Source organism: Pinus tabuliformis, chromosome 3_1 (genome assembly GCF_031772625.1).
Source record: "Pinus tabuliformis cultivar Carrire ecotype Pingquan chromosome 3_1, CPIR1, whole genome shotgun sequence".
Lineage (NCBI taxonomy): Eukaryota > Viridiplantae > Streptophyta > Pinopsida > Pinales > Pinaceae > Pinus > Pinus tabuliformis.
In genome coordinates, this window is record NC_142301.1 from 387,624,219 (window position 1) to 387,644,721 (window position 20,503).

A 20,503-nucleotide genomic window follows, 5' to 3' on the forward strand; every position below is an offset into this window, starting at 1 on the left:
GCCATGCTCCAGATTCTGCCACAGTAGTTTCAAAACTCCAGGTCAAAAGCCAGCTCAGGTCACCGCAAGACAAGTATAAAGTGGTCGGTGACTGGAAAATATCTAAAAAGTGATTCATCACTAACAGTGACAGCTAGCCACATTTTGAAACACACGCCTTCAGCCGACTACAACTGCTACAAATTCAACAGCATCTGACAGATTTTGACAGCTAAAGGACCAAGAGCTATTACTGCATTTACTTCTTCATTTACTTCTTTGACTACTGCTCACTAGCAGTTGGCAGCATATTTATGAGGCATTTACTCTTCTTTCAGATATTTTTCCAAATGTAAATCTGTATATATACCCCCCTTAGTAACGCATAAGGGGTTGCTGGAATTTTCTCTTGGATAACTTCCATCTGCTGTAATATTTTCAGAGAATTAATACAAAGGAGGAATGGAACTTCCAGAAGTTTGGTGTATTTGATGTCTGGTGGTGAAGGATGCATGTTACAGGATTCCACGGGTGTTGCATAAAACTATAAGTATTTTTCAAATCTTCTGTTATGTGTTTTTTTGAGTCTTTTGTTCTCTTTGGTTGTTTAAATGTCTTACACTTGATAGTAAGGTGAAAGAATAGTTTCAGGATTTAATCAAGCATTACCCTGAACTCAAACCTGAACTGTCATCTATGTTTTCTTCAGAAACAGTAATAGAAATTGCAATTCTTAACTGCTGCACTTCAATCTGTCTCTTTGCTGTAACAGACTATTCCCAGGGATTCAAATTATTGCCCCTGTGACCTCTGTTTTCTGCTCCAAATTCTGTCACGTGGAAATATGTAAACAATAAGTGGAAATTCTTAAATGCTTTCACTTCGTGCTGCCTGTTTCCTGTCACTTAGCCAAAATATGTTTTAACAAAGCACTCAAAAGGCCCTGTAAGTTCCATCTTTCATCTCACAGATTCAAACACATTAAGCCACAGACTCCATTGCCCAATGATATTCAACATATCTAAAAACTACATCACTGAAGTCTAAGGGAATTTCATCAACCGAAACACAAACATAACCTGTACTCAATACCTAGCCTAAAACACCATCACTGTAGATATAAATCATAAAGAGAGAGCCCTCTCTGATCACTGTTTGGCTAGAAACAGTGATTAAAAGATTGGTTAGTGGTTACCCCGGCCGTATTCCCTTGGGAGTCATAGGGAACAACCTGGGTGTTAACAGGTCCCAACATGACAACATGAATGAAGTAGGCCTCTCATGTTGGAGATGATTTAGGGGTTATTCCATGGCCTTCTCTCCCTTTGAAACCCCCCAACCATCCCTTTAATAATTTATTATATTATCTTTAACGATGCTACTTTTACTCTCAATCTTTAACAGCTACCGGCCTTCCCTCTTCAAAACCCTTAAATAGAGTGATTTCTCTCCATCGACCTCAAAAACCCTTATATAGAGTGTTTTCTCTCCGTCGACCTCATTTCCCTTTGCCTTCGAAGCATTTTTGCACAGTTAAATCCTTTGTCCAAAATCCTCGGGGTTTCGCATTCGTGTCTGATATTGGGCGAGTTTCTGGCATATTTTGGATCCATCGATTTCATTCGAGCCCTCCCTCTGTGCACTATCTGGTATTGGGATGGCTGGAACTCAGGAGGATCTTGTTCTTACACGGGCAGTAGATGACTATTCGAGAGAGAAAGAGGATGATGCCGGAAAGGAAGAGGACACTAGAGCTCAGGTTGCACCCATTGTTAAGCTTGAGGAGGTTACTGTCACCACGGGCGAAGAAGAGGAGGATGTCCTTCTTGACATGTAAATTTCTTAATCCATGGCTATTTCATGATTTTGTTTTCTCAGTTGAAAGTTGTTTTCATGGCCTCTTCGGTGGCCCTTTTCCTGTGCACATAAATGGGACCTTGACTATAAGGAAGATGCATTTGGGCAGTTATTTACTTCTAATTTTTCTCCTTCTTAGTAAGATCTGTTTTTATCAGGTTCTCGATGTTTTGTTCGCCTGTTGATGATGATCGGATTTGTCATTTCAATGGGGTGCTGAAGAAACTCTATGGTAGATGCATTTAGCGGGCTATGGTTTGTTTTATCGGGTAATTAGGGTTTTGCTTTTCTGTGTATTTTGTGAGTTTCTTGTTGTTTTGATGTCCCATTGATATTTTGATCAGCATTTTTTGATCTCATTATGGTCTGTAATAATTGTTTTCCTATGTTGATAGGCTGCCGATGAAGATTTTTTCGGGGATGCATTTGATGGTTTATTTGTTATCATTGGGGGTTTTGTATTTTGACGAGTCTTTTTATATTTTGTTGAACTATAGGCCATCCTTTTTTCAATGTCTTTGAAGAATCTATGATGGTTTCTCTGTTATTCTGGTTTAGTGGGGGGTGTGATGGTAATTTGTTATTGTTAAGCATACGGGGTTTCGTATTTTTTGGTTTTTGGATTAGCCATTGAATACTGAATTGGGCCTATTTGATAATCTGTCTTTTGGTTATTGGCATTAGGGTGATTTGTCTTTTTATGTTGTGAGGTGGTATGATTCAGGCATATGTCTGTTTTGGTCTTCTGTCAACTGTTTTCGTTGACTTTCTATGATGTTTTGAACAGGCTGTTGATCATTTCTGTACTTTATGGGGATGTATGGGATGAGCATTCTTTTGTTATTAAATAGTTGATGATTTGTATTCTTACATGTTTGATGTTATTATTGAGCTTTTTTGTGGGATCCTTTTTGGTAATGTTAAGGAATATCTCCTGTGTTTTTAATAGGTCGTTGGTAATTTATCTTTGAATGCATTTGATATGGTGGGATATTGCGGACGTTACTTCTAATGGATGCCATGGGCTCTTAAAATGATCCTAATGCAGTTTCATTGTTTATTAATATTCCCATTCTTTTTTATATGTTTGACCCTGCAGGAAGGCGAAGCTGTACAGGTTTGACAAGGATGGGAATCAATGGAAGGAGCGTGGTGTAGGAACAGTAAAGTTTCTTAAGCACAAGGATACTACAAAGGTTCGGATGGTCATGAGGCAATCCAAGACATTGAAAATATGTGCAAACCATTTAAGTATGTAAATTTGTTTATTTGTTTTTTTTTTGTGTAATTTCCCCCCTGAGATTGTAATAGCTTATCTTACATCCAAGTTTTAAGAGGCTTTCTGTGCCGAGAATTTGTGTTGATCCTTATTATCTGGATTATGTTTTTTTTTTTTTTTTTTTTGCCTTGCAGTTCATTCCCCAATGTCACTTCAGGAGCACGCAGGTAGTGATAAAACTTGGGTCTGGCATGCAACTGATTTCTCAGATGGGGAACTGAAGGAAGAACTCTTCTGCATTCGTCTTGGCTCTATAGACAGTGAGCACTGTTCTTAGACTCTTCTAATCCTTGTTATGATCTTTTCTTTCTGTCTTGTATTTTTCTTTGATAAAATCAATGTTTGAGTACCTATATTCTTGGATCATTTCATTGAAGGGTTGATTTTGCATATGTTCTTAGGATGCTTTTGTGCAGATTATAGTGGGTTGGTAAGGGATCCCCCTCCCCAAACACCCTATCATCATAGTTAAGACTTGAGTTTAGGGTGGCTTTAATTATCTCTGGTAATAGCAAATGATACGGAGGATTGTGCATAACCCACCCCCTTTTTGATTCCAATAAGCAGAGGTGGTCACTATGGTAATCCGATTTCAATTTGTAGTTAGAAAATGGGGTCACAACTTTCCATATTTTTTGTTTTGTTTTGTCTTTTTACATCAAACAATAGTATATTTATTAGAACCATAGTCAACTAAACAAACAGGAAACAATTTATTTGACAGGTGGAAGAAGTGATAGGCTTAGAGCAATTGAATTGTAGGCCATGCTTCTTGACAAATTGATGAACAGATGTCTCCTTACTTGAGATTTAGGTTGGCACCATGGCACCATCCTGTCCATCATTATAAACTAATCTTGTCATTATCTTCTTCATTGTGAATGACTGGCCTGTTCCCTGCAAATAGATCTGGGCATAGAGGAGCTAATCCAAGAACAGTAATCTCTAGCACAAGACAATATTAATGATCTAAATACCTAATCCTGAAGCTTGAGTTTGATTTTTCTCTATTGGTTCTGAATCTCTGATTGAGAATCTCCCACTCGTCATTATCAAACCTTCTCCTTCATCATTGGCATCAGCTGCACTGCTGAGGTACTTTGGTTGGTTGTCATTGGACTTGAGAGCTTGAAGTTTCAAATGATTATAGTAACAGACAGCCAGAAAAGCCAGTCCACACCCACTCAAGTTTATGACTGTAACCTTTTCATTTATTACAGACAAAGATTATGTTATGAGCAGCCAGTCCTTGACAAGACCAGCAACATTCATAGTCAAGGCTGAAGTCTTTCCTATCAGAAGAAACACTGCAAGATTAAGAGCCAAGGCACAAGCAGAAATGTCATGTAATCCAAATCAAAGGAAGAGACCCTGATTATCAGAAATGGGTATTCTACTAAGGCCCAGGGGGTGCTGAGAAAAACAAGGCAACAAGGAGCAACAAAGATGTGATGGGATTCAACTTAATCCCTTTTGATGTTCGTGGAATTTGTATGAGAACCAATTGGGTAGTCTCACATACAACTGCACTTAACTGGAGAATCACCTCCCATGCATTCATCTTGGCCTCCCCATAAGCTGAAATAGTAACTCCAATGGATATGGCCAACATATTGGCCTCGGGCTCACCTTTATAAGCTTCTTTCTTCAGGGAAACCACAATCAAATACACAGCAATGGGAATTAGAGCTTTTAGCATTTGAAATAATGATACTGAGAGGAAAACATAGGAATAATTTGAAAACCAGAGACCCAAAGAATACACTTATCAATACTATGGGTTCAACGAGCTTGAAGACTCTTACAATAGCAACAGCCAGTGTTGAGTAGAAGCCCATGTGAATCATGGTGGGACTGATCACACTAAAGTTGTCAAGCAATGGCAACTCCAATGGATACGGCTAACATATTGGCCATGGCCTCGCCTTTATAAGATTCTTTCTTCAGGGGAACTGCAATCGAATGCATATCAAATGGGCACAAGAGCTTTCAACATTTGAAATATCGATACTTTGAGAGACATGCACCAAGGGCTGCATCATTTAGGATTTGTACTCAGTTTAGGTGTCATATTCAAGGGGAAGTTGTTATGCTTTCCACCACTTCATAGATTGTTAGAGTGATGAAACAAAAGAGGCTCCCTCTTGAGGCTAGATTATGTCATTCATATCAGTTGTGTTGTTGATGTCCTAGCTCAGCCAGGTCTTGCCAAAACTCTGTTGAGGTTCAAAATTTATTATAAACTGAAATGTCTTCACAAGAATTGACCTCATAAAATGCCATAATCACAAGATATGCCATACATGGCTGTGATTATGGCTTGCAAGACCCTTAGACTTTGAGAAATGAGGCTCGCAACATCACTTATGATTATGCACTCTACAATTCTGTGACCAGCTGAATGTCAAGCAATTGAACCGCGATTTAAATCCTATTTTGTCAGCAATAAGTACTATACTTTGTCTTTATTTAGTGTAGAGAACCAAGCACTTATTCTGCTCATCTATAGAAGGGACAATGGTTGTTTGCCTATGAGGTATAAGGAAATCCTATCAGGAATACCCTAGGTGCCCTTCCTTCGGTACATCTGGTAGTTAGCTAAAAGTGGTTTTTCATGACTCCAGTTCTATTTTCAGTGGGCGGCTTGGCACCATTTTTAGAAAGGAGGTGCAAAGGAGCTGCCTAACTTAATTTGGGTGATTTTAAAATTCCTCTTTGTTAAATTTGGAAAACTTGAAGTTTGGGAAATGTTTATTTTGTATTTTTGACAAAGTTGACCCCGTTGATTAGTTTGCAACTTTACATGTGAGATGGAACTTTATTATTGAACAAGAAAGCTGATTTGGAATTCTTATTTGTTGAGACAAATTAGTTAGTAATGGAATTCTAGCTGATTGCATGAGTTTTTGTTTACTTATGAAGAGATCAAGCCACTTATTGTTGGAAATAATACTGAGAGGGGGGGGTGAATCAGTATTATCAGATCAATAAAACTTTTCAAATACTCTGAAACATATACGCGACTTTAGTTAAGTGAACCAGCGTGTACACGCTACTGTGTCTAAAGAAACCAGCGTATAACCAGAAAACTTATGATTCAGTTAGTTTATCTTCAGTAAATGCATCAGGACATTATTAACCATATTAAAGGTAAACAGATGCAGTATAACAGATCATCACATAAAAGCCACACACATGAACACCATGATATAAGGTGGAAACCCAAAGTGGGTGAAAACCACCTGCTGCAAGTTGTCTCTATCTTTCTTTAATAAGAACTTCAGTTTACAATATTTTGTACTGGTGCAGCCTTATACCAGTACGCAGGCTACAACCTGCAGAGGGCTACAACCCTCTCTCGTTCTCCAAACTTCCTTGGAAGGGAGCTCCAACCCCCTTTGCTCTTGTACTAGCTAAGATACTAGTACGTAGGTGCAGGCCTACAATCTTCTTTCCTTCAGGTACCACTTTTCATACATTTTCAGACTGGATATTCCTGAAGCACAACATTACAATCTGAAGACCACAATTCATTCAACTTTCATAGCAGATTACAAAACAACCAATACTTGCATCAACAATCTCTGAATCACTGAACCACTGATACTCTGTCAAACCCAGTCACCAGAACACAGAGCAGACTACAGAACACTGCAATAACAGTCAGACCCAACTGCAAACCCAAAAATCAAGCTTCAAAAGATATACGCTACTTCAATGAGAGAAACCCGCGTATACACGCTCTTTTAACGAAGACAACCTGCGTACAGATCTAAAAATAAATTCTCTCAACTTGCAGCTATACCAGACATCAGTTAGATCCAGAACATAACATTGCGTCAGTATGCAGATCTAGAGATACGCATAATCAACCATATCATAATAGAGCATTTCAAACCATTAGATCCCGATCTGTCCTTAGATCTAGTCTTCCATCAACCGATGTGATCTCTCCTTAGCTTAGATCAAGCAACCCAGAACCTGCATACGAGATCTCTTTCTTTATCAGATATTCAAGACTTTTTCAGTGTCTATGCCTAATGATCTTCTTCTCCTTATATAGCCTTAGGCCTTGCTCAATACCAAGGGCCAAACCATAGAAATCCAATACCATCAGCTTCAAAACTAGAGATCAACACGTCTGTCGAGATACTTTGGTCCAAAGACATAGGCTCAAGTACCGAGGACTAACTACCACGGACCAAAGGGAAGCTTCTCGACATGCACGCCCTTTTCTGTTCATGAATCTGCGTGTATACGCGACTTTATATATATCTAACCTGCGTATCCGCGACTTAGTCTATAGCGTACCTGCGTGTATACGCAACTTTTGCTTAATGAACCTGCGTATATGAAAATTCTCTTCATACTTGTAGTCTGGACTGAGATCTGTCATCAAAGAGAGTTGCCATCAAGGACAACACCTGGATCGTAGCGCCACACCTGTGCCAAAATGCCAACAATCTCCCCCTTTGGACTTGATGGCAACCCCAAGATCCATAGAATCATTCTCCCCCTTTGTCATCAAGGGCAAAGGGCTGTGCTCCCCCTGAGTAAATGCTGATATCTCTGCTTCGCTGTGCTGAAACATGCTCCCCCTGACTGTAGGCAATATCTGCAAAAGATGTTCTTCAAAAGAACTAAGACTGATACACCATAAGGGACCTTCCTATCACCAAAAAAAAACTCAATGCATACATCCATACTCCCAACTAAGAGGGGATACATCAGAACCAACCAATTATATTACATCAGTCATCCCAGGCATAGTGGGGAAACCAACAAAGGCCGGTATATGACCTTGACACCATAGAAGAGATATCACAGAAGAGATACATGACATAGAGACAACAAATCTAGACCAAGACTTATGAAAGTCACAAGCAGCATCTGATATACATCTTTTAGATCAGCAACCAAGATTTCCTTCTGAGCTCCTTCTCCTGAAACCAACAACAGTTGTGTACTAGAACCAAAAGCATCTAAATGCCAACAATGCTTTATGAGACTTTAAGCTGCTCCCCCTGAACCTGTGCCTGCTGCACCCTCTGAAACTGTGCCTGAAGAATGCTGGCATACCCATCTCAGACCTTCTCCAACCAGAGTCTGCCCTTGCTGTTCAGACCTCCATATACGCGACTTCTCCTGCATAAAACGGCGTATGCACGCGGATATTCTTTCGGCAGAACTCGTACACCATACACGCGACTTTCCCAGCATAAATCGGCGTATATACGCGGATATCCTTTACGTAACTTGCGTATAACAAATTTTCTGTAGAATAGACAAGCTTCAACAGCAGGATGAAGCATCAACTACTCCCAGCTTTTGTCTGAGATATTCAAAAGTTTCCCTGGGCAGTGGTTTTGTGAGAATATCAGCAACTTGTTCCTTAGAAGGAACATACTCCAGCTTGACCTTCTGCTCAAGCACTTGTTCCCGAAGAAAATGGTACTTGATTGGTATGTGCTTGGTCTTTGAGTGCATGACTGGATTCTTTGAAATGCTGATTGCACTTGTATTATCACATAAGATAGAGACTGGTGGAGTGCACATGATTTGAAAATCCTGCAAGGTCTGCATCATCCAAAGAAGTTGTGTGCAACAAGATGCCGCAGCCACATATTCTGCTTCAGCTGTAGATAAGGCAATCGAACTCTGTTTCTTGCTGAACCAAGATACTAATCTGGAACCCATGAAGAAAGCACCACCACTTGTGCTTTTCCTATCATCCACACTTCCGGCCCAATCTGCATCTGTGTAAGCATGAAGAGTGAGATCTGTATCTCTAGGATACCATAAGCCATAGTTTTGGGTCCCTTGAAGATACTTGAAGATTCTTTTGACTGCCTGAAGATGAGTTTCCTTTGGGTTGGCTTGAAATCTTCCAACAATTCCTACTGCATGCATAATATCTGGTCGGGTACCTGTCAAATAAAGAAAACTCCCAATCATGGATCTATAAGTTGGTTGGTGAACTGCTGCTGATTCATCATTTGCACTGAGGCTGCATCCTGTAACCATGGGGGTACAAACTGGCTTTGAATCTTCCATGCCATACTTCTTCAAGATCTGCTTGAGGTACTTGGTTTGAGACAAGAAAATACCTCCTTCATTTTGTTGGATTTGCAATCCAAGAAAGTATGTCAATTCTCCAAGTAATGACATTTCAAATTCTTTCTGCATAACCGAGGCAAAGTTTTGACTCATAGCCTCTTCATTGCTGCCAAAGATAATATCATCTACATACACAACAAGTATTAGCAATTTGTTATTTTCAACTTTCATATAGAGATTGCTATCTGCTGATCCTTTTGAAAAACCTTGTTGGTGAAGATATTTGTCCAAACGATAGTACCAAGCCCTTGGAGCTTGTTTGAGACCATAGAGAGCCTTTTTCAATCTGCATACAAGGTTTGGATCATTCCCAAGAATGAAACCATCTGGCTGCTCAATATATACTTCTTCTTCTAAGTCTGCATTCAGAAAGGCTGATTTCACGTCCATTTGAAATACCTTGAAGTTTTGAAAGCTTGAGAGAGCAAGGAACATTCGGATGGCCTCAAGTCTTGCAACAGGAGCAAAGGTCTCTTCAAAATCTATTCCTTCTTGCTACGCATACCCTTTACAAACAAGTCTGGCCTTGTTTCTAATTACTTCTCCATTTTCATTCAATTTATTTTTGAAGACCCATTTAGTCCCTATGACATTTTTATCTTTTGGTCTAGGAACCAATTCCCAAGTATTGTTCTTTTCGATCTGCTCAAGTTCTTCATCCATTGCTTTGACCCAACATTCATCTTTGCATGCCTCTTTCACATTTTGTGGTTCAGTGGAAGAGAGTAATGCCAAATAGCTTGAAGCTTCTGCAATTCCTCTTCTTGTTTGTATTCCTGCTTCTTTCTGCCCCACAATCTGAGATTCTGGATGATTCTTTTGAACATATCTGGATGGAGTCTTCTCTTCTATTCTTGTCTGCTCCTCTGGTTCTTCTTGAGGTTATTCTTCTTCTTGAGGTTCTTCTTGAGGTTCTTCTTCTTCATCATTCTGCCTTTGAGGGTAGCCTTCATCTTCTTCAATGTCTTCATGATGAACTTGCCTAGGAATATATCCCTTCTCATCGACCACTACATCAATGATGTCAACAATTCTGCCAAGTCTTTTGTTGTAGCACTTGTATGCTTTGCTATGTGGAGAATAACCAAGAAGAATGCCTTCATCTGCTCTTGGTTCAGGTTTACCAAGTTGCTCATCAGTATTCTTAATATAACATTTGCTCCCAAAGATTTTAAAATGCTTCACCGAAGGAGTCTCACCACTCCAGAGCTCATGAGGTGTTTGAGTGTTGTTTACTCAGACATTTGTTTTGTTAAGAATAATAACCGCAGCATGTGCAGCCTCACCCCAGAAAGTTGCGGGAGTACCTGATTCATCAAGCATAGCACGAGCCATTTGTTGGATTGTTCTGTTCATTCTTTCCACAACCCCATTTTTCTGAGGATTTCTAGCTGTAGAGAATTCTCTTCTTATCCCATGTTCTTCACAGAAATCGAAGAATTCGTTTGAGGTATATTCCCCACCTCTGTCAAATCTGAGGCACTTAATTTTGTGTCCTGATTCATTTTCAACCAAAGCTTTGAAGGATTTGAATTTTTCGAATGCTTCATCTTTGTGCTTCATAAACCCTAACCAGACAAACCTGGAGAAATCGTCAATGAATAATATCAAGTATTCTTCTCCTCGAGGTGTTCTTTTTCTAAATGGACCACATGTATCTGTATGTACTAGCTCAAGAGGCATGCTGGCTGATCCTTCCTTCTCTGGAAAGTTAGTTCTGGTTTGCTTTCCAAACTGACAAGATTTGCATATAGTGTTGTCTGGAATTTTGATATCTGGAAGACCACGTACTGCCTGATATTTTCATGCTTTCCTTATTTGTGAAAAGCTTAGATGCCCCAACCTCCGATGCCATAGCCAGTGTTCATCATCCTTGCTCAAATAGCATTGTTGTGGTCCTTCTTCAAATATGTATAGATTATTTGGAGTCCTTCTTCCTTTGATCACTGTTTTACCTGTATCAAGGTCATGAACACAACATCCATTTGATCTAAATATTACCTCTGTTCCTTGATCGCACATCTGACTGACACTTAGAAGATTATGCTTCAATCCATCAACATACAAAACATTTCCATCTTTGACCTTCTCTTTCAATGGAGCAACACCTTTTCCTTTTATGGCTGCAGAGATGTCGTTTCCAAAAGAGACTTTCTTCCCCTTTTCTAATGCGGTATATGACTCAAGTTTTTCTTTGTCCCCTGTCATATGCTTCGAACATCCGCTGTCAATGTACCATAGACTTTCTTGACCTTCTGCATAAAAGGCTATCCCACATCTTTCTGGTTGCGGTTCCTTTATTCTCCATGTTCTGACATTTGAGGTTTGTTCCTTCTGAGTTGTCTTCCAGAACCTGCTCCTGCATTCAGAGTCTTCATGACCAAAGTTATTACAAATAGAGCATTCAACTTCTTTTTCAAGAACTGAAAAGTTGTTATAAGTCCTTTTCACGGTTCCAGTCATTCTCCCTTGCTTTTGAGCTTCTCTAGTCATGATTGTCTTGTAGGCAACACATTGAGCTGCTTTGTGACCGAAGTTATGGCAAGAAAAGCATTGGCCATTAAAGAAACTTCTGCGATAATCAGATCTATCATCCAACCGATTGTAGCTTCTATCCACATTCATTCTTGGAGCAAATTGGGAAGATTTTACCTAAGGCTGATTGTAGCTTTTGTTTGTCCTTAAGGCAGTTTGTCCCCGAGTTTCTTGATGGTCTTTATTTGTTCTTGAGGTAAACTGTCCCTGATTCACCTGATGACTTTTATTTGGCCTTTGCTCGCTTCTCCTTGCTACATCAAGATAGCTTTTAGAGGTGGATGCTTGAGATGTTTCTCCATTATATCCAAGACCTGTCTTGATCAGAGGAGATCGCTGCACATTGATAATCTCATCCAAGGTTTCAGATCCTTTAACAAATTTAAGATTAATCGCTTTTGTTTTCTCAATCTCCTTTCTAAGACAAACAATCTCACATTCCAATTTTTCAAGATGTTTTTCCTTTTCATCAATTTGAAATTGTAGAGTATCAATGATCATATTCTTTTCTTCTATACGTCTCTTGAGTCCAGTAATTTCATCATAAAGTTTATCCATATCTACAGCATCCATATAATCATCATCTTCAAATGCCATTAACAACTTATATTCATTACCTCATTCATCTTCATCACTGTTTGATAGACCATCACTATCTTCATGAGTGTAGTAGCTTTTCTTATTTGCACTCTGTTTCGTGTTCCATCTAGCAGGTTCCTTTCCCTTGTCATTCTTATCTTTGTGAGGACATTTGGCAGCATAATGACCTACTCTTCCACAAGCAAAACATTTAAAAGGTAACTTACCTCTGAACCTTCCAGAACCCCTTTGAAGATTTCTGACGAAATTTGATTCTTCTTCTTCATCTTCTGGCATGTGACTTGTCTCATAATAATCTTCTTTGCCTAAAGCCTTGAAAGCAGCCTCTCTTCTGTCTGATGGACCTCCTTTTCTCATTTCATAAGCAGTTAGAATTCCGTGAAGCTGAAACATAGTAAGAATTCGTAGATTTTCCTTTTCTTCTATTGCAGACACTTTAGATTCAAATTTGGGGGACAATGATCTTAGAACCTTTTCAACCACAATAGTCTCTCTTATTTCTTCACCCAAGTTTTTCATGCAATTAACAATCTCATCTACCCTAAGGAAATAGTTAGCCACACTTTCATCATTATACATTATGAGAGTCTCATACTTAATCCTGAGAGTTTGAAGTTTAGCACGCTTTACCTGTTCGTCTCCTTCATAGCTCGTGACAATTTTGTCCCATATTTCTTTTGCGGATTTATAGTGCATTACCTTCATGAATTCTGATTGGGATATACATCCTAATAGAGTACTGACTGCTTTCGCATTTGTTTCATACTTCTTTTTCTCGGCTGGATCTGTAGGAGTAGCTGAAGGAAAAGTGTAGCCTGACTCTACGATGTCCCAAACTTCTGTACCAAGAGATTGAAGATAGGCAGTAACTCTTACCTTCCAATAATTGAAGTTTGTCCCATCAAAAACCGGTGGCCTGATTGATGCTTCTTTCTCGTAGTTGCTCATGATGAATGATCTACCTTCAAGCGATCAAGCTTCTCTGAAGGACCTGCTCCGATACCAATTGTTGGAAATAATAATGAGAGGGGGGGTGAATCAGTATTATCAGATCAATAAAACTTTTCAAATACTCTGAAACATATACGCGACTTCAGTTAAGTGAACCAGCGTGTACATGCTACTGTGTCTAAAGAAACCAGCGTATAACCAGAAAACTTATGATTCAGTTAGTTTATCTTCAGTAAATGCATCAGGACATTATTAACCATATTAAAGGTAAACAGATGCAGTATAACAGATCATCACATAAAAGCTACACACATGAACACCATGATATAAGGTGGAAACCCAAAGTGGGTGAAAACCACCTGCTGCAAGTTGTCTCTATCTTTCTTTAATAAGAACTTCAGTTTACAATATTTTGTACTGGTGCAGCCTTATACCAGTACGCAGGCTACAACCTGCAGAGGGCTACAACCCTCTCTCGTTCTCCAAACTTCCTTGGAAGGGAGCTCCAACCCCCTTTGCTCTTGTACTAGCTAAGATACTAGTACGTAGGTGCAGGCCTACAATCTTCTTTCCTTCAGGTACCACTTTTCATACATTTTCAGACTGGATATTCCTGAAGCACAACATTACAATCTGAAGACCACAATTCATTCAACTTTCATAGCAGATTACAAAACAACCAATACTTGCATCAACAATCTCTGAATCACTGAACCACTGATACTCTGTCAAACCCAGTCACCAGAACACAGAGCAGACTACAGAACACTGCAATAACAGTCAGACCCAACTGCAAACCCAAAAATCAAGCTTCAAAAGATATACGCTACTTCAATGAGAGAAACCCGCGTATACACGCTCTTTTAACGAAGACAACCTGCGTACAGATCTAAAAATAAATTCTCTCAACTTGCAGCTGTACCAGACATCAGTTAGATCCAGAACATAACATTGCGTCAGTATGCAGATCTAGAGATACGCATAATCAACCATATCATAATAGAGCATTTCAAACCATTAGATCCCGATCTGTCCTTAGATCTAGTCTTCCATCAACCGATGTGATCTCTCCTTAGCTTAGATCAAGCAACCCAGAACCTGCATACGAGATCTCTTTCTTTATCAGATATTCAAGACTTTTTCAGTGTCTATGCCTAATGATCTTCTTCTCCTTATATAGCCTTAGGCCTTGCTCAATACCAAGAGCCAAACCATAGAAATCCAATACCATCAGCTTCAAAACTAGAGATCAACACGTCTGTCGAGATACTTTGGTCCAAAGACATAGGCTCAAGTACCGAGGACTAACTACCACGGACCAAAGGGAAGCTTCTCGACATGCACGCCCTTTTCTGTTCATGAATCTGCGTGTATACGCGACTTTATATATATCTAACCTGCGTATCCACGACTTAGTCTATAGCGTACCTGCGTGTATACGCAACTTTTGCTTAATGAACCTGCGTATATGAAAATTCTCTTCATACTTGTAGTCTGGACTGAGATCTGTCATCAAAGAGAGTTGCCATCAAGGACAACACCTGGATCGTAGCGCCACACCTGTGCCAAAATGCCAACACTTATTGCAATGGTTTAGTGGAAGCCATATTTATGGTTGTTATCGGGCAATTTTGCAGCATTTTCCTCACTTCAGCCACTCAACAACAGTTAGATTTTGCATGAATAGGCCACCCACCTTTGGGAATTTGGGGAGCTATAAGAGAACACTGAATGGCATTATTTTCTAGAGTTTTCTCAGTGAGCAGTCAACGTTCTCTTCCATCCTTCCTTTCTCTCATTGCTGCCTACATCTCTGTGCAGTGCATACTATTGCAATCATTCTCATATTTTATCTCCATGATGCAAACAATCTTTTGACTAATACAGTGATGGAGTTTGACCATGCAGTTTCTTTACAGCTCTCCAAATTCGATGGTTGAACAGTGTTGTATGTTGCAGTAGTGTGAATGACCTAAGTGCCTGTACTTTGAAGATTTTTTATCACTTAAAAGTGCACAACCATCTTTTCTTCTTTCATATTTGGTGGTCGTGGACTGGGATTTTGCATATTATTTGATCTTATAAGTTTCTTGTGTCCTTGGATGCTTACACATATATCAATGAAAACTACTTTCTGTGCTGATCACTCATATTGACCAAGCATATGCTTCCAAGTGCTGAAAGTGCATGAACACGAGGGACACCCTCCTGACTGGAGAAATGACAGTCCAAACAGAGGAGTAATTAGCTGTGACCTTAGGCTAATTAGTAATTTCTCATAGTTGTTTCTTAGTTTTGCACAAATCAGATCAGAGAGAGAACACTTCCCAATACATAGTATTAAAAATTATAAGATGAAGTTTGAATTTAACAAAGTCAAAGGATGAACCGAAGTCTTGGATAGCTAACGCAGATCTGACACCTTATGAGACAGAAATCAGAATGCATGGACAGAGACTACTAGGAGCTTTCCAGAATATTTCCAATCTAGCTCATGCATGGACGAGCACAAATTCTCTTCAACAAGAGAATGTGCAAGTTAATTAATCTTCAGTAAGTTGACTACATGTGGATGAGATATAGTGAATTATCTACAAGTTGAAAGGTTCTTTAGCAAATGTATGCTAAAAACATGTGGATCTGGATTATCTTAATCTCCAAGCTAGGTTACAACTGAATGTACATCATGGGGGGTAAACATGCAAGGGTCACTTGATTGTCAACAGCCATATACAAGGAATTCATATCACCCACCTGAGAATCGGGCAAACTGAAAATCACTGATATGTCGATGTTGCATAAGGAGAACACATATTGCCCTATTTCCAGCTAGAGGCCCCATTATAGTCAAGGTTTGCATTTTCAAGACTACAGGGATTGCAATTTTCATTCACAAGAAAATTTGTCCCATTTTCTTACCAGAATATGCATCGAGAAGAGAGGCTGAACCGGTGCCCCTTATTCCATGCCTAATCATCAAGCCCAAAATAACACATGCTTTTCTTGGTGGAAAACATCACTTGTGGATGACAATTTAGCAGAAGCATGAAAAACCATGTGAATGGGATTATCGTGCACCCAGATAACTAAAAAACAAATAAGTCTATCAAGGATTGTGCAGACGGAACTTGGAAGCAGTCAGAAAAATCCTTGTTAGGACTTGAAAGGCCCCAAACATCTAAAAAGGTTGTGAAGGCTTTAGGGAACAAAGCATGATGCTACAATTCCAACACCAGAAGTCAATAAAACGTTTTTTTCTCTTTTACAATGTCATGAAGATCGTAACCTCGAATACTAGAAGAGGTAAGCCAGAAAATAAGGGTAGAGCTCTATAAAAAGAAGCTAATATTTGACAAGCCTGACATTGTGTTTGTCTAATAAACAAAGTTGTCAAGTGAAGCAATTGAAATGGTATATTTGAAAAAACACAAAAGATAGAAGAAAACAATGGGCAGAGTATATGGCCTTCTGATATGGTGGGATCAATACAAATTTTGTACAAGTATATGTAGGGAGATTATGGGTAAGCTAAGACTTCTCCTCGAGCATTGGAACTTGTAATTTTATGTAACCAATGTCTATGGAACTAATTTAGCTGTTTCAAAACCTATCTATTGGAAACTCTTGTAATAAGAAATGAAGAACTATTGCAATTACCCTGTAGAGGCTTTAATAACACCTGGTATTCTGGTTAGTGATTTTATTGGACCTCATGTGCATATCCTACATGCACAGGATGGACTATTCATATGTTACAGGGTATTATTCTTATTATTTAGGGTGCACATCTTCAGGTGCTCAAGAACGATTACTAGAACAGTCAGTTAATTCTGCAATTTAAAGGATGAAAAAGGAGGTTATAGGAGTCTAGTTTTGGTTCTCATCCACAATGTCACACTAGTCTGCCTGGGCATGGTTCTCATGGTTTAATAGTGACTTGAGGAGTCATAATACCACAGATCACTAAACACGAACAGCTAAGGTAGCCCAAGGACAATAGCCATCTTTACACATTAATTAACAGGTCTTACATTAATTATCCTAGGGGATTTTAATACCTCCAAATGCTTAAAAAACAGTTAGCAGAGCATTCACATTACACATTCCAGTAATCTTTTCTATAAACCAACCAAATGCTGTCAGGAGAGCCCTCCTTTTAAACTATACAACCTTATTGTTAGTATGATCAACCTTATTTTAATATATAGTGTGACAAACTGTATGTGACAGGCAGGTGGAAAACTTTTCTCGCAATTGACTAAGCGACGTCCTGCGAGCCAGACTTGAGACGGAAACCCTCGTCAGAAGTATATGCTTGGCTCTTTTCCAAACAAATGAAGAGTCAATGAGGTTTTGTGTAATCACTTCTGGTATCGTATTGGGTTATTGTTAGAAGCGATAATTGGATTCGGATTCTCATCGAGTGAGTTGTTCTGCTTTCTCAATTTGAGAGGGTTTGTTTGGAGGGAAAAACGAAAGAGGACATACAAGAATAGTGACGGGAAAGATGTAGAGGAAGAGGATTGAGAACATCGCCAGCAGGCAGGCTACATTTTCCAAACGTAGGTGGATTGCTGAAGAAAGCTTACGAGCTCTCGGTGCTCTGCACTGCAGAAGTTGAACTTGTGATTTTCTCCCCAGCAGGAAAGCTCTATGAACTGTTTTTTAGTGCAAATCCTACTATTTTGATTCTAATAATCATGGCTATGCAAACCTCATGAGATTCTTACTAATAACCCCGGTGGTGCAAGCCCTAGTTAGCTCGATGTTGAAAAACTTAGTGTAAAACCTCCAAATCGCTGGTTTTGTTGTAGTGCTTATTGGAGAGTATATAAAAAATTTCACACCTTTTTATGAGATATGGGAGGAAAACATGTTAAAGAGTTTTAATAAATATAAAATTTCCAAAATGATGCTAGTTACGTGTGATTCTTTTTTCATTGTTTGTGATTATGAAAAATGAAACTCAATGTTTTTTCATTAGTGCACACATATTTCATTATATAATTGCATATAGAAAAATCATTCCAGAGGCGATAACAATAAAAGTGAAGAATTTATGGTCCAACGTTATATTTAAGGGAGATGTTTAAGGATGACGTTTGAATTTTGTTTTTCATTTTAAGACATTTGGAGCAAATATTAGGAAGGACTTTGAGAAATGATTGTCCTTGATTTTCGAAAATGGAGTTGTTCCTTTCCAGCCATATGCCCCAAGTGACCATCAAAGGGAGAGCTCATATGTTTTTTGGATGTTTTCTTTATAGCCATTTTTTTACACATATCCATAGAGTCCCCATGCCATTGATGTGAATTAGTTGTTCGGTTTTGTTTAACCAAAATTTTTAACCAAACAAGAAAAATTAAAAAAATACCTCAAGATCAAAGACTGAAACAAAGACCTATTGACATACCTTTTAAAGTATGGAAAGAACTTGTAAAATCATATGAGAAGTTGGATGCACAAAGAAAAGCCGGCAATGAGAGCATTCAGGTATTGAATTTTTCATTAAACATTATTTAGAATGTATTAATACTTATAAGTATCTTAGACATGTATTTGTGTGAAAATAAATTGAATTGGTTTATGTTTAAGGACAAGGCATCCAAGGCGAGGTTAACCAAGACAAAAGTCACTCATCGTAGTGGCCAAAAAGGTTTAAAAGCACTGATAACAACCTTTGTAAGTATATTAAACATGTGATATTTTTTTAATAAATTTTGTAATAGAAGAAAGTCATTGTTATCTAATTTCTCCCTATTTACTGATTGATAGGAACTAAAATATGGAAGACCTCCAAATCATTTGGAAAAGGAGGTGCTGCAACAAAAGAGATGGGTTGAATTTGTTGTTTGGATGGACTCTATGGTATGTAATCTTAGTTGGATTTCCAATATACTTTTAAACCATATTTTCATTTTATTTTTTAGTACTATTAGATATTATATCTTACCTCATTTTATGGTTAACATTGTATAGCAAAAACATGCGTTGTGTTATGTAATTAATACTAACATGTAATATTGATTTTTTTTGTCAGAATGCTATAGGTAATGATTGCCAAGACGATGATCCAAATTATGTTCAACATATATCAGGAGATGATGAGGATGAGGATGAGGATGATGGTGGTGAAGGAGGAGATGATGATGATAGTTGCGGTGTTGGTGATGATGTGGATCAGAGTAATGAGGATGGTCAAGATGATCATGAGGATGATCTTGGTGGTGGTAGCTAGGCATGCACATGCATTGTTTTTTATGAAGAAATTATTGTGTAGAATGACATTGTTATGTTTAGATGGGTGTTGTGAATTTACCCTATATCAATGAGACATTTTGATTTTGTAATCATACGATGAGTTTGATTTATGTATGTTGTTAATTTATCGTAGAATAACGATATTCATGAAATATTTTGATTTGTTAATCATATTTGAATTTTACTTGTTTTGATTAAAAATAATACTGATTTTATTAGTATTATGTTGCTATTTTATACATGTTTTGAAAATTGTTAATGACACATTGTTATTTTTTTGGATGGATGTTGTCAATTTCTCTTAAATTTCTTTACAAATGATTTTGAATTGTGATATCTGCTTTAATAATATTTAGAAACTATCATATATTTCACTATGAATCTATAAAGGGGGTCATATATGTAAAGAAAAATATACTCTATATAAGAAGTCAAATGCGGATGTAACCATGGATGCAAAATTGAAAGTAAAATTGGACGTTAAACTAGGAATTAATACAAAATGCAAACAATTGACATACAAAGTGTTTTAAATTAGAAGTGAAAAATTGTGCAATAGTTGACACAAAGAAGGGAACAAAACATGGCATACAAAAGGATATCAAATTGGGCAAAAACAAGGACACATAAATGGGCACCAAATTAGATGCAAAAAAAGACAACAACTAGATGTAAAATAAGATGCAAAGTTGAGCGTTAAAAAGAAGCAAAAAACGTTACAAATTAATATGCCAAATGATGATGCAAATAATGGTGTAAATTTGGGATGCAAACTTGGGTGCAAAAAAGGAAAAAAAAAGATGTAAGAAAAGACATAAAACAAGATGCAAAATGGGGCTGAAAAAAGGTGAAACCAAGGATGCCATATTGGATGTAAAAAATGATTCCTAATCACATGCAAATTTAGGCTCGAACTCAGACAC

At 38.2% G+C, this 20,503-nt stretch overlaps 1 protein-coding gene across 2 annotated transcripts; it reads left to right on the forward strand.

Annotated features, from left to right (window-relative positions):
- Positions 1-1,468: 1,468 nt before the first annotated feature.
- Positions 1,469-19,748, forward strand: LOC149187350 (ran-binding protein 1 homolog c-like). Of its 2 annotated transcripts, XM_089412786.1 has the most exons (5): positions 1,469-1,812; positions 2,936-3,087; positions 3,250-3,375; positions 18,915-19,001; positions 19,095-19,188. In XM_089412786.1, the coding sequence occupies exons 1-4, from the start codon at positions 1,637-1,639 to the stop codon at positions 18,962-18,964; spliced, it is 504 nt and encodes a 167-aa protein (XP_089268912.1). In that variant the 5' UTR covers positions 1,469-1,636; the 3' UTR covers positions 18,965-19,001; positions 19,095-19,188. The 2 variants fall into 2 exon arrangements, with proteins under 2 accessions (XP_089268912.1, XP_089268913.1); XM_089412787.1 differs by lacking the exons at positions 1,469-1,812; positions 2,936-3,087; positions 3,250-3,375 and adding an exon at positions 19,360-19,748 and having other exon boundaries at positions 18,652-19,001; positions 19,095-19,187.
- The last annotated feature ends 755 nt before the right edge of the window (positions 19,749-20,503 follow it).